At 37.3% G+C, this 15,232-nt stretch overlaps 1 protein-coding gene across 2 annotated transcripts in view; it reads left to right on the forward strand.

Moving 5' to 3' along the window:
- BRD7 (bromodomain containing 7) overlaps window positions 1-15,232 on the forward strand; it is a 37,709-nt gene that overhangs the window by 12,462 nt on the left and 10,015 nt on the right. For both annotated transcript variants that reach the window (XM_047836029.1, XM_047836030.1), the window contains exons 3-9: window positions 848-977; window positions 1,324-1,381; window positions 3,819-3,963; window positions 7,465-7,575; window positions 12,594-12,778; window positions 13,760-13,883; window positions 14,509-14,584. In XM_047836029.1, the coding sequence (XP_047691985.1) occupies window positions 848-977; window positions 1,324-1,381; window positions 3,819-3,963; window positions 7,465-7,575; window positions 12,594-12,778; window positions 13,760-13,883; window positions 14,509-14,584 (829 nt within the window). The remainder of the gene's footprint in view (window positions 1-847; window positions 978-1,323; window positions 1,382-3,818; window positions 3,964-7,464; window positions 7,576-12,593; window positions 12,779-13,759; window positions 13,884-14,508; window positions 14,585-15,232) is intronic.

Genomic DNA, 15,232 nt, shown 5'->3' on the forward strand with positions numbered 1-15,232 from the left:
CAAGACTTGTCTATGTGCACGAGTCTGTTTCTGTACTCTGCAATCTGCAGATTGGTCTGTTTGCCCCAGTTAGTATTACAAATACTATCTGGTCAAACACATCTTATTGTGACTTTTTTCAAAACTGTGGATTATTCTTGATGATTCACTCTTCAAGATAAATTATATGATTGGCTTGTCAAATTTCATGAAATTCTGTCTTACAATTTTGATTGACATAACATTTTATTTATTTTTAAATGTTGAGAGAGAGAGAGTGAGTGCACAGGCAGGGGAGGGGCAGAGAGAGAGAGGGAGAGGGAGAATCCCAGGCAGGCTTTGCACTGTCAGTGCAGAGCCCATTGCAGAACCTGATCCCACGAACTCTGAGATCATGACCTGAGCCAAAATTAAGAGTCAGTCGCTTAACTGACTGAGCCACCCAGGCGCCCCGTCATAACATTGTATTTGTAGATTACTTGAGAGAGAATTGACTATCAATTCATGAACATGGTATATCTCCTTTATTCAGGTCTTCCACAGTGACCTCTCAGTAATGTTTCATAATTTTTCCTAAAAGGTATTGGACATCTTTTATTAAATTTATTCCTAGGTATGTTTTCTTTTGTGAATAGTATTATTTTTCTAATTGATTATTTCTGGGATATAGAAGCACTACCCACCCCCCCCCCCCAGGAGCTGTTATTCTCTCCTTTTCCAGTAGATGGCAATAAAATACATTAAGATTTCATTATTAGAAATCTGTTTTCTTTTAAGTAGTGTCTTGTTTTTGTTTTCACTGAAATTATTTGTTTTAAAGGTATTAATTCTGAAGTATTTCTAAATTGTTTCCCTTTGTTCCATTTAGGAGGATAAAAAGAAGCGAGATCGGGACCGTGTGGAGAATGAGACAGAGAAAGATCTCCAGTGCCAGGCCCCTGTAAGATTAGACTTGCCTCCTGAGAAGCCTCTCACAAGCTCTTTAGCCAAACAAGAAGGTTGGAATAAGTCTGAATTAACTTACTTGAATGAGGAAGCTGAAATTATTTTAAGGGTTGTAGCCCGGGAAGGTGACTGGGTTTTAGCTTTTAAGATTAAAAGCTGTATAATTGAATTTTTTTTTTTTTAAGTTTTCTATTTTCTGTCACTGCATAAGAGCTTTAAAGTAGCTTCCATTTTGAATTGATACTCTAGTACTTCAATATATTTGTAAGATAAATGAAATTTCTGTATGAGACATTTAATGATGAGTATGAGGTAAGTCATATGGAAAGAAATCAGCTAAACAATACTCTTTAGAATCTTCCTTTTGAAAACACTCTTTTCCTTTCTCCTTTACTTTAGAAGTAGAACAGACACCCCTTCAAGAAGCTTTGAATCAACTGATGAGACAATTACAGAGGTAAATGTTCTTTCCAACATTTTTTAACTTGGAAATTAAAATGAGAAATATAGGATCCAAACCACTTCTCTATTTTTGATTATTTAAAGCCACATTTTTGTGGCCTAAATCCAAATGTACTTGATTTTAAAGTGGATGATAAATATTTTGCCTGGCAATAGAAAGTACTTTAAGAAGCTGACTTTTAAATGTTCTCCTTTGGTTTGTTTTAACTGGCAACCTGAAGAGTGTTACATAATATTCTTAATGGCAAATTTCTCTTTAAACTAACTTCTGATGTTGAAGCTTTAAACCAGGAATAAATAATACAGATATTTTCACTTTGCTAATAAATAAAAATACCTTCTGTATATTTGTTTAATGCTTATCATGCTGTGAATATTCAACAATTATTAAGTCTGGGAGAAGAAACTAAGTAGGATTTGTGGCCCTCTCTTAAATGCAAAATTTTGTTCTAAAAAATTCAGTATCTAGATTAAACCAATGTTAAGTTCTTAAAGAGGAAAAGAATAACTCAGTCTTCATTAAAATACTTATTTTTGCTACTTTTCTTTACTCAGAATTTGAGTTTTCAACCCAAAGACATTTATATTATTTGCAGAGGATTCGTGGGTATAGGCCATGCATTCTAATACTGAATTTTCTTCTCACTCTGTTATACTTCTGTGTCAACCCCAGAACATATTATAAATCATTTTGTAAGTGAAAGCCTCTAGTGCTATCTGTATTCAACACCTGTTCAGCTTTGCAGTTAAGATCAGAAGTTAGTGGCCTCACTCCCTTTTTGGTGTTACAAATACACTTGAATAAGTCATTCACTGTTTGTCCCAAAAATATGAATAGGTATTCCAACTCTATTGGAATGCTCGACTATGAAGTGTTGGGGCTGCCTTTTAAATTTTTCTTCTTATGACATGATCAGGATGTAGGCTAATGAAATCTTTTAAGTAGATTTCTTAAAAGAAATCTACTTAACAAGGTCTCTCTTAGTCCAAGGATATTCACATTTCTCAGAACACTTTGGGAATTAGAACCCAGAGCCGCATTTTTTGAATATTCTGTAGAGATCTGTTATCCTTAAGACTCAGCGCAAATGCTGGTAAATAATGTAATTGATTAGGACCATATTAAAATGACTGGTTTTAGGGGGTGTAGGTAATTTGCTCTGAAGAGGTCCTCCAGAGATGATTAGTGTTGTTATTCATAGTAACTACTGTGGACAGCACACAGTTGTATGTAGCAGTTCCAGACTGAGTATTTTTGCTCATTCTTTATTTTTTAATCTCATTGCTTAGGCATCCTGCTAGAGAAGAACAAATATCTAAGGTTATATTCCAACTCTATCTTTTATCACATTTATGATCTAGAACAAATGATTTGCCCTCTGAGCCTTAGTTTTCTCATTTCTAACTGAGGATACCACCACCTGTGTGGCTTTTATAAAGATTACATATAAAATAAATCAAGTACTTATCAATGGGTCTGCATGTAGTAAATACATATTAAAAGTTGCTGCTTTTATTATTTTTTAAACCATTTTTATTAATATAATTATTTGCAGTATGAAAACTTTGGTATGCCAAATTGCCAGAGGAAAAAAAATCAGTCTAATGACCTAATTGTAGAGCAGTGGTTCTCAACCCTGTCACTACTGGAGTTACCAATGCCAAATATTCCAACACTAATAGGAATAGTCAATCATACAAGTACCAATGTCTGCACCAGCCCTCCTTCCCAAAAGATTCTGTCGTGGGTCTAGGCTGAGCCTCCTCCTCCCCTCCCTACCCCCCAACTAGAATTTTTTTTTTTTAAGGCTCCTCTATTGGTTCTGATGCACAGCCAGAATTGAAAACCTGTGATAGAAAGCACTGGTTCTTAAGTTTGGGGGTAATTTGAGGACCTTTTTAGTATCAGGTTTTTGAGTTCTCCCCTGTAGATGAAATAGAAGTTGGATCCATTGATTAAGAAAATATACATATTTTACATAGATGTATTAATCCTGTGGCCCCCCAAGAGTCCAAGCTTATAGTTATAAATCAGCATGGAAGATTGCAGATGTGCATTTATAGTTACTATTTCTGCCTTTTCCCCTATGGTTGATAAAAGTACATAGGGTTTACGTCCCAGAGGCCAAGACACTGGTCAGTTAGTCTGGATTTTTTATTTTGTTTCATTTTTCCCTATGTGGGAGGTGCTACCAACTAATTAGATATGTATATCTTAAAAGATTCTCTGTCTTAAAGGTACAACTAGTATGTAAAACATCTTCACCTTGTTATTAGTTGTTAGTCTTTGAAATCATTCTTTCACTTTTCAGTGAGAGGTATGTTAGCATACTACACATTCTTTTTACATCTGAAAGTTTTCCTGTGACTTCTCCTAGACCAGTAGATTTGTTCATAATAGAAGTAAGATTGCTCTTTGCGTATCTTCACAGAAAAGACCCAAGTGCTTTCTTTTCATTTCCTGTGACTGATTTTATTGCTCCCGGCTACTCCATGATCATTAAGCATCCAATGGATTTTAGCACCATGAAAGAAAAGATTAAGAACAATGATTACCAGTCCATAGAAGAACTGAAGGTAACTGTAGTTATTTATGTCGTGATTGGAAAATAGACAAACTTAGGATACAAAGTAACATGTCTGTTCAATTGAGAGTCTTGGATACTGTATGTACAAAATCTTGGTAGAAATCTACATGTTTGGTATTAGGAAACTTTCTAATTGACCTTTTATTTTGCAGAGAATTAAGTTTATTTTAATATCCAAAATCTTTGTATTTTTTTGTCTCAGAGCTTGTTGATAGGCAACCAGGCAAACTAAGCCATCTGCTATCTTTTATTATTTTGGGACATTTTTAGAAAAATTTTGAATTTCATATGTTCTACAATATATATTCTCAACCTTTAAAATGAAAAAGTATCTGATTTTTAAATTCAGACTAGTGCAGATAAAATTGATACTTAAATTTGTGGCAGAGTAGTTTCCTTTTCTGTTTCTAGTCATGTCTCTCAAATAGAGGATAAGTTGGCCTGTCCAGAAAATAGTCAACAAAAGTTTAATTACATGTTCTAGTTTGATGAAAGTCAGTTGCTTTCTGAGTTCAGTTTGGCTAGACTTATTGAGCATATTTTCTTCAAAAGAGAAGAAGGAGATTAAAAACTTTAAAAGTGAAGGGGCGCCTGGATGATTCAGTTGGTAAGCTTCCGACTCTTGATTTTGTCTCGGGTCATGATCTCATGGTTCGTGGGTTCAAGCCCCACATCAGTCTCTGTGCTGACAGCAAGGAGCCTGCTTGGGATTCTCTCTCTCTTTTCTTCTTTCCCTCTCTGCTCTTCACTTGCTCACTCTCGAAATATGTAAATAAACTTAAAAAAATAAAAATAAAGAAGCTATAAGCCACCAGGATGATGTGTGTGTCTCATGTTACAATGGGAGTGTTTTCCATCTTTAAATAGCCTTGGCATATGTTGATTTCAATGGTAAATTTTTCATTTTGATCCTCAAAAGGAACCACGTGGTTTTTGAAATTTTCTGTGTCAGACCACCACAAACTGAACTGGTTTAGATAATATCTATTTTGCCTTTATTTTTTCTGCATGAATGTTGTAGTATTCACCTGACCTAAATACTAGACTCTAGTCAGTTACAGATCATCTTTACCTTTTCCTTTTTTCATCCACGTATCAGTTGAGATTTATGAATAAAACCAGCATTTAATTCTATCTTCGCTATCCATTTGACTACATAGATAACATTCCACTTACTCTGAAAAAACTGAATTACGTTCAGAGAAATGGAAGTTTCCCAACTTTTCATCTGGTGAAAATTAAACTAGAACAGTTTATTTCAGCATATTTCTGACCTTCTTATTGCTTAATGGGAAAAAATTTCACAGGTTTTTTTTTTTCTTTTTGTGAATAGTTTTCTTCTGATCTTGCTCTTACGATGACAGGAGACCATAGAAATGGGCCCCCTAAGTGTTTTTGCACAAATGATTAAGACTTGTCATAAGTGGAATGAACTAATATTTTCAACGTTTTAGAGTTTTCTACATGAGTATGTTTTCTTTTGGGGAAAAATCCAGTAGTCCAATGTAATATTAATTAGCTTATTCAGCTCATTAGGCTGTTCAAGTTGGGTTTTTTATTTTTTTTGTAATTATATGGAAAGTATGCAGAAAGGTCATTCAGCTTTTTGAATGACCAAGTGCCATTACCCCGAAGTCCAGTAAAGCCTAGCACATGACACTTAAGATCATGGAATCTACAAATGCCTTATTAGATCCAGTACTCTCTTGCCAGTTATAGGCCCAGTGGTCATTTAGTATAAGTAATAGCCATCTGATGTCCTCCCTCATTCGCCTTGTTTCCCAAAATATATATTTAGTAATTCTTTGTTTTTTTAATGTTTATTTATTTTTGAGAAAGAGACAGAGCACAAGCAGGGGAGGAACAGAGAGAGAGGGAGACACAGAATCCAAAGCAGGCCTCAGGCTCCGAGCTGTCAGCACAGAGCCCAATGTGGGGCTTGAATCCATGAGCTGTGAGATCATGACCAGAGCCAAAGTCGGGTGCTTACCACCCAGGCACTCCCTATATTTAATGATTCTTAATGGAATAGAAGTTTTTCCTACTATCTGTAACAAGGGTCCTTAACCTGGGGTCCCCCAGATAGAAGCCACAGATAAGCCTTTAAGGGGAACCTACTAAAATGACATGAACAATTTAGTGTTCAACTTGGTGTGCATATATATGCTTGAGGAATGGATCCATGGCTTTCATCACATTCTTAAAGATCTGGGATGTAGCAAAATTCTGAACTGATAAGAGACTTGGCCAGACACTGAGGATCCAATTTAAATCCAGTTTAAATTTAACACCAAATTTCTTGGGACCCTTGAGTCTATCTTCTCACATGCTTTCAAATAATACTAAATCTACCTGTTTTTATCCCCTGTAAGTATTCTAAGCTGTCATCACTAGTTATTAAATAGTGATATTTGAATATTTGGTTTGAATTTAGAGGAAGAGAGTTTGTTTAGAGGGATTCTTTTTTGTTGGGTTTTTACCATTTTAACTCAGTAAGGCCTTGGTATAATCACTGTCACATTTATACAAAGTAAAAAATTACTTGACCATGAAAACATGCAGTGGAATTGAGCTCTCCAGCACATGTAGGTACTTTGAAATTTAACCCAAAAGTACAGTTTTGATAATTTGGCTATTCTAGTTACATGTTTCGACTCCTAGAGATTGTATGGTTTGTGGCACATCGGCATGGTTTTGCAGCATTCTGCAAGTTATGTTTAGCTTACGATAGTACCCAAATATTAACATTAGTGTAAATGTGTTAGTGTTTTTGATCAGTTAATTTGAATTTCTAAGAAATACTGTGATAATTTAGCCCTGTCCCAGTTTTCATCAGGATTTGAAATTATTTAATTCATAAACGGAAACTTATGATGTTTGTTTTAAAACTAAGAGTAGTATTTTTTAATTACATGAACTCAGTTAAGATTATTCTATTAAATGGAAGTATTTTCTTCTAATTCTTTTTCTGTGTAGTTAGATTATAGTGAAGAAACCCATTTAAAAATTTCATCTTGGGGGCCACCTGGGTGGTTCAGTCGGTTGAGCATCCAACTCTTGATTTGGGCTCAGGTCATGATCCTAGGGCTGTGGGATCAAGGCCCTCATCAGGTGCTGCACAGAGCGTGAGGCCTGCTTAAGACTCTCTTTCTGCCCCACTCCTTGGCTCTCATGTTCACTCACTTGCTCCCTTTTTCTAAAATAAATAAATAAATAAAAATTTCATCTTGGGATCTAAAGGTTCATGTAATTAATTACAAAATGTCTAAGAATTTAGAAAGAAATGTATAATATTTAAATTAATTTAGCAGTATTTGTTAGTGAATCTTAAAACTTAGTAAATTGTTACTAATGTTGTAAAGAGTGAAAGAAAGGTTTTTTGTTGGTTTTATCTTTTTTAATTTTTCAAAGGCCTATATGATTTCAAACAGACAGGAGGATGCTTTGTTTTGTTTTAAATGCATTTTTCTTCTTAATATTCTCTCTCCAGGATAACTTCAAACTAATGTGTACTAATGCTATGATTTACAACAAACCCGAGACCATTTATTATAAAGCTGCAAAGAAGCTATTGCACTCAGGGATGAAAATTCTCAGCCAGGTAAAGGAAATTCTTTGTCATAAATAATAACATAAAATCTATATACCTTTGTTTTTTGGTTAGAGTTGATAGAGATCCAGTCCAGTACAGTACTAGTTTTACAGGCAGATTTTATTAAAGTAGGAAATACTAAAGGGAAAAAGTTTTCACATAAAGAAGAAAATTAAAGCAGGAAAGTTCTCATTTGGAATTGATGCAAATAAATACTGGCATTCACTACTAATTATTTATTTTAGAGGCTATTGAATTGGTAGTCACCAGATAGATTTATATTTGCTATGAAAGAAACATCACCCTGAATTCCAGGGTAAGATTGATTAGATGAATTATGAGAGCTTTTAGGAGAAAAGCTGTCTACTTCCCTTTGTACAGATGGACCCTGATGCTTTGGTGAGGCACAGGAACTCCTTGCAGTAGAAAGAAACAAAATTTCAACGAGCAGTAACTTGCTGGTTGCCACCTCCCCACAGGAGCACTGTCCCTTGAAAGACCACAACTGCTACATAATAAGGTGTTGAGGTGGGAGGAACATGTGCACATGCACAGACACTTACTTCATCATCAAGCTTCATGAGAGCACATAAACATGACCGTGTGTTCAAAACAGGTTAGTGGCAGAAAATGACACGGGATGCCTCAGAGCTACGGTTTGAGGAAAAGCCTTGGGGTAAATTGAGGTGATTGCTGTGCACCTGCTGGGAGAAAAGGAGAGCTCACAAGATAAGTCGTGTTCTTTGAGGTTTTACTCAGCTCTGAGTAGGGTGGGAAACTAACAGAAATGATCCTGGCACCTTACCATGGCAGGACGTTGGAGTTCTTTGAACTTGTGGACCTCAGGCAAGGCATTAACCACGCTGGGCCTCCAGTGTTCTCGTGTGTGGAGAAGAAGGTTTCAAGAGTGATCTCCCAAGATGATTGCTAGCATTAGGGTGCCAACTCCATAAGAGCTAGAATTGGGAGGAGACTACGAGAAAGGAGAGCAAGACAGGAGAGGGATTTTGCGAAGAAGGAAACGAGTGGGTATAAGACAGGAAGAATGAGAAGGAAATCAGAATTAAGAGCTTGGGCCCAGACTCAGGAGAGTTATAGGATAGTAGGAATGAGTCACGTGTAGCCGCACATGGCTTTCCAGTTGTTGTAGTGATCATCTGTATCACACTTTCACGTTGAAAGAATTGTCATGGTGTGCAGATATCTGAGTGTCTGTGTGCTTGGCCCTAAAAGATTTCTTGGATCCGTTTAACTGGGGAAAGAAAAACATTTGGATTGACAGTTATTCTTGTGCAGACAGCATCAGTTCCTACCCTTTCCTAAAGACTTAAGACCCTGTAATGTAAGCCAGTTACACATCTTTGGCAAAATCTGTTTACCCCTCTTTGCAGGAAGGTTCAGAATCCAGAATGAAGCCATATTCCAGATTTAAAAATCTGCAAATGCTCATTACTACACTTGAAGTAAAAGTGCATCCTGCAAGTGCAGTCGTTAGTTACTCCAAAACTGGATATTGAAGTTTTAGGAGAAAGTTGAATTTGCAGTATTCCAAGTAAATTTATCAACTTTCATTTCCCATTATTTTCTTTTCTTCAGATAATGTAGTTAATATAACATGCAAAAGAGTCCACTGTCTCTTGAATTTTCCTGGGGATGGGATGGCTGGAAGCACAGAAAATAAACATTCTTCTCCACTTTCCCTTTTCTCTCTCTGTTGTCTTCCTTTTTTCAGATCTCTTCCTGTTGAGGAGCCCTACCCATCCTGTGTTATAGTTTCCTGTTGACTGTCCTCTCCACCCTAAGTGGGAGGGATCCTTACAACAGTGATTTTTAAACATTTAAATTTAGACCTGAGTTAACTCTTGTAACAGCAGTGCTCCCAAGAGAGCCCAGTACACCCGTCTATGATTGATGTCTTTTTATAATTTTTTTTTTTCAACGTTTATTTATTTTTGGGACAGAGAGAGACAGAGCATGAACGGGGGAGGGGCAGAGAGAGAGGGAGACACAGAATCGGAAACAGGCTCCAGGCTTCGAGCCATCAGCCCAGAGCCTGACGCGGGGCTCGAACTCACGGACCGCGAGATCGTGACCTGGCTGAAGTCGGACGCTTAAGCGACTGCGCCACCCAGGCGCCCCTATGATTGATGTCTTTTAAAAGATCATTGGTTTTGAATGTTCAGTGTAAAGATTGTACAGTCATTTATCATTTTTTTTTCATTTACACACAAATAGTGACTATTAGTAGACCTTTTTACTTATTTATTTTTTAGTAGTAGACATTTTTATAAAGGACACGTGTAGAATAATTTGTTTGCTCTCCTAGATAAATACTAGCATGCTGCGTGCTAGCACAAACAAAGTAATAGAATCAAGGTTCAGGGCCTGGCTGTGCCTTCGAGATGCTGAGTGACCTCAGGAGACAGTGTTACCTTTCTCAGCCTAGTACTTCACTCCTAGAATCATGCCTGACGTGGGAAAGCACCAAGGGTTAGCTGTCATTAATGGCAAAGAATCAAGCCCTTTTAGTCATTTAATATTGTTAAAGTGATTAGTATGCTGATTGGGAGACATCTTAATTATTTTTAAAAAAGACTACTTTCAAAGGAAAATTAAATTCAACTTTTTCCAGTGATTTGTGTTGAAATTTAGAAAATTTCTCTAATTCTTTTAATTCTGTGCATGTTCTGGGTTTTTTTTTAATTGTTTTTAATGTTTATTTATTTTTGACAGAGAGTGAGAGACAGAGCATGAGCGGGGGAGGGGCAGAGGGAAAGGGAGACACAGAATCCAAAGCAGGCTCCAGGCTCTGAGCGGTCAGCACAGAGCCTGATGCGGGGCTCAAACTCACAGACCGCGAGATCATGACCTGAGCCGAAGTCAGATTCTCAACTGACTGAGCCACCCAGGTGCCCCTGTGCATGTTATGTTTTTTAGAATTCCAAAATGTTTTTGATGTAGGTTCTCCTCTTTATAAAATCCAAGAATGGAAATAAAAAGATAAGTGAGAGCTTCATGATCTGAACACTTAACAGTGCGCCAGACTCTGATTTAGATACTAGAGAGAGATGGGTGAGAAATTACCTAAATGATATACACAAGGGAAAACACAAATGGCCAATAAAAAGTTACAGAGACAATCATACTAATATTTTTTTAAGTATGTATTAAAATAGACATTTTTAAAACTCAAACTGGCAAATTACTTTAAATACTGTTAAATTTGGTAAGGATTCAGAGAAATTGTCAATCACTGACGTGTATATATAATGTATACACTAACATGTAATATAATGTATATTAATAAAACTATTCTGGAAAGCAGTTTGGCAGTAAATATCAAAAGCCTTAAAAATACTCATTCTTGTTGACCTAGTGTTTTCACTTCTAGGAATTTTTTAAGTATAGTTACATACAGTATCACATCTAGGCATTTATCCTAAAGAGATCTTCTTGGAGAGATTTATTTACAGTGATGTTCATGAGACTTCTATTTGTAATAGTGGAAACTTGGAGATAATCTAAATGTCTGATAGCGGGATATTAGTAAGACCATGGTACCTAAGATAAAGTAATATATATATATATATAGTTACTGAAAACACTTTAAAGAATACTTAATGATATGGAGGTCACATGCTTGTAATTTCTTAATGAAGAAAATGCATGTTACCAAATATTCAGTGTAATGCCAATCTGTTGATATGTGTAATGCTTAGAGAAATACTGGAATAATGATAAATTAACAAGGTTTTTTTTTTTCTCCTCTACCTAAATCTTTGTCTACAATGAAATATATTACTTTAATAGTTTTAAGGTTACTTTAAGATAAAAGTTCAGTAAAGATAGCTAGTCCAGGGACACCTGGGTGGCTCAGTTGGTTAAGCGTCCGACTTCAGCTTAGGTCACAATCTCACGGTTCGTGAGTTCAAGCCCCGCGTCGGACTCTGTGCTGATGGCTCAGAGCCTAGACCCTGCTTCAGATTCTGTGTCTCCCTCTCTCTCTGCCCCTCCCCCGCTCACACTCTGTGTCTTTCTCTCTCTCAAAAATAAACAAACATTTAAAAAAATTTTTAAATAGTCCATGTTCTTGAGGCTCTCATATTCTGCACTACTAATATAGCAGAGTGTGATGAGCCAAAGCCCCTTAGGAGACACTAGAGGCCTGGACTTCATCACTGGTTCTTGACCTTAGGTGAGTCATGTAGCATTTCTGGGCTACATTGTTCTTATTCAAATGACCTCTGGTCTTCTCCAGTTCTTAGTTTCTATTACTCTGCAAAAATCTTCCCTGCCGTTGCCATGCAGCCCTAAGGAGACTGCAGTCCATATTTTATCCAGGGACAGTGCTCAGTTGGAAGGCAAGAGTAGTCGCTAGAAACAAACGTGCCTCCAGAAACCTCAAGCCCTTAACCACAAAGAAAATTTCACAGCATATCAATGCAGTGGAAAATTAAGTACATGTTTCACAAAATATAAACAAGGCTTCTTTGGTTAGAAGAACATTATGCTTTCTGGGAAAGAAACTACACTAGCAACCTTTCATTCTCCTTGAAGCGTGTTGTTTTCACACGGAGTAAAATGCCAGAGTCATCAGTGATTATCCTAGGATACCAAAGTATAAGGGTTCTTAACATGTTCACATCATCTAGCTTTTGAATTACCTGATAATTCTTAAGTTTCACAAGATAAGCCATTCTGTGAAATCTAAAATTTTAACGTGCTATTAAATTAAATTCTGCTTTTTAAATTTAGTACTGCAAAGAATACTTACTAGTATTTATTCATACTTTCTCTGAACGTTTTGATGATGTAGTCAGGTTGCAAAGCACTCTCTTATGTTGGAAATTAAATGATCTGAATTGAAGGAATAGACTGTATTCTGGTCACCAAACATTTCTCTTGTTATAATTATATTTAATTGCTTTTCTTCCCTTTTAAGTGCGAACTCACATTGTGAGAAAGAAATGCATTACTTTAAAAATCAATGGCAAACATACAATGAGAATGTTCTTGAATATTTTTAGGAGAGAATTCAGAGCCTGAAGCAAAGCATAGAATTCATGGCAGACTTGCAAAAAAGTCGAAAGCAGAAGGATAGAACCGACCAGTCTCAGAGTGGGGAGGACAGCGGCTCCTGGCCGAGAGAAAGGGAAGACTCCGGAGACCCTGAAACCCGAGCCTTCAAGGGTCCCAGCAAGGAAAACAAAAAGTAAAGAGCCTTCGGGATATTGAAGCTAAGCTGTCTTTTTCAGCCTAGGAAGGGGGAAAAATACTAATTCGGTGCCTGCCTTGGGAAATCCAAGTCCTGGTCCGCCCGTGGTTGGTTGGTTGTGGCATGAAAGTCCATTTTGGTGATGTGATACCCTCCTCTTCTCATAAAGGCACTATATGGAATCGTTTAAACACAGTTCAGAACAATGGTTCTGAATGTATATTCTTATGAAAGTAGTTTTAAAATCAAGAAATTATCTTTAGGGACTCACTGTCAGTGAACTTATTTAAATAGAACTCTAAGAAAAAATTTGTATTCGTTACCTCATTCCATAGACAGTGATTCAGCTTACCTGTAGTTAAAGCCATTCCTAAGCAGATGGGCTGTTGCTGAGGTGCGTGCTGTCCACCAGACATCGCCTGGCGGGACCAGTACCTCCCAGCAGTAGCCGGCGTGGCCAGACGCACGTGCGTGCACCCGCTCTCACCTCTCGCCAGCGGCCCTCATGCCTCGCACCTCACCGTCCTTGCTGGAAGAGGGCTCTAGGGAGCGGCTTGGGATTTCTGCGGTTGCAGTGCAGAGAAAGTAAACTTGTGACATATTTTTGTTCTGTTTTTAAGATTTGTACAATTTAAATGTATTTCATTTTAAGTTTTAAAAATCAGGCTTTGAAAAGAAAATTCCATGTCTCTCTGCTTTCAAAATACGTTTGAGGTAGAATCCATTTGTGTGATGACTGTATTGAGAAAAATGTTTAAGACAAATAGCACCAGATACCGAAAGGAGGGAAGTAACCAGGGTGTCGGGTTTGCTTTACTTCGAGTGTGGCACAGGCCCTCGGCAGGCCCCTAAGGAACAAAGCCATAGTTGGTGATTGTAGTGCCATTGTCACCCTTTGAGTTGTACCCCTATTTGGAACTCATTTTAATGTTTTCACCTTATTATTTTTTTTTACTTAGTATTAATGTGTGTTTTCAGGAAAGACAAAGATATGCTTGAAGATAAATCTAAGAGCAGTAACTTAGAAAGAGAGCAGGAGCAGATTGACCGCATTGTTAAGGAATCTGGAGGAAAGCTAACCAGGCGGCTTGTTAACAGTCAGGTGATTGGACTTTTCCTTTCTTTTCACTACCTTCTGACTGGTCGTCTGAGACATGCAGTTTTCACATTGCTTGTGCACTTGTAGCCCGTGTCTGCCATAGAGTTGTTCAGTACAACACTCCGAGGAGGCAGATTTAATAACGTATTTATAAAGGACATGATTAACCTTTTTCTCTATTATTGGCTTTTAGTGAAGTTAATGTGTTCTAAACTTGGCAAATGAGCATTTATACTCTGGTCTCTTGAATTCATTGTTTAGCACATTGCTCTTAAAACCGAATAGATTAATACATAACTTCCAGCAGGTCACTTCCCTTCCCTGGTCTCCAGTATCCTCCTTTTTTTAACAGAGGGGACAAAACAGAGTGGCCTGAAGGCCCCACATAGCTCTTTAAAATTCTCATGTTTCCTTAACCTTCATTTCTGCAGCCCATTAGCACCTATGTATATGGAGCCAGGTGGGAAAGTTAATATCTAAGTGTAATGGTAGCAACTTAGTATATTGGTTTGATTAAATTTAGGGCATTGTAGTGTGATATATATACATATATATGTATGTGTACATGCACATGAATGTGGTACATATAAAACTGTTGAGGACATTTGGATACTTTGGGTCATTGCAGTGTGAATTTGAAAGGAGAAAACCAGATGGGACGACAACATTGGGGCTTCTGCATCCCGTGGATCCCATTGTAGGAGGTGAGTTCACAGGTCACACTGTGCATGAACTTGCTGTTTCGCAGGCAGTAACCTGGGTGACGTTTTAAACCAGCAGGCCTAGTGCTGTGAAATCTAACCGTATTGTCAGCCACAAAGAACTTGGCTAGGCATCATGTATTTCATGCTAATAGCATGAATAGCTTTACTTCGTCTTTAAGTAGATTCTATATAGATCAAGTTTTCTTTAAACTACAAAGTCCCAGGGCACCTGGGTGGCTCAGTTGGTTAAGAATCCAACTTCGGCTCAGGTCATGATCTCACAGTTCAGGAGTTCGAGCCCCATATCGGGCTCTGTGCTGACAGCTCAGAGCCTGGAGCCTGCTTCAGGTTCTGTGACTCCCCCTCTCTCTGCCCTTCCCCCAGCTCGTACTCTGTCTCTCTCAGGGGGAAAAAAAAGTCTGGAATTTAAATGTATTTAATACAGAATATCAGACCCACAATTAAAGCCAAAATTTTACAGTTTCTAACTCTGGCTCAAAGAGATTATGGTATGTATGCTCAGTTATTTCTGGAGGTATCTCAAAACTTTCTTATAAAACATCTGACTGACTTCTTAAATTTCAGTGACTAGAACGAATATGTATGCCATACAGTACCATATAGGAATAATAAAAACCTGCTGATGTG

The sequence above is a fragment of the Prionailurus viverrinus genome, chromosome E2 (genome assembly GCF_022837055.1).
Source record: "Prionailurus viverrinus isolate Anna chromosome E2, UM_Priviv_1.0, whole genome shotgun sequence".
Classification (NCBI taxonomy): domain Eukaryota; kingdom Metazoa; phylum Chordata; class Mammalia; order Carnivora; family Felidae; genus Prionailurus; species Prionailurus viverrinus.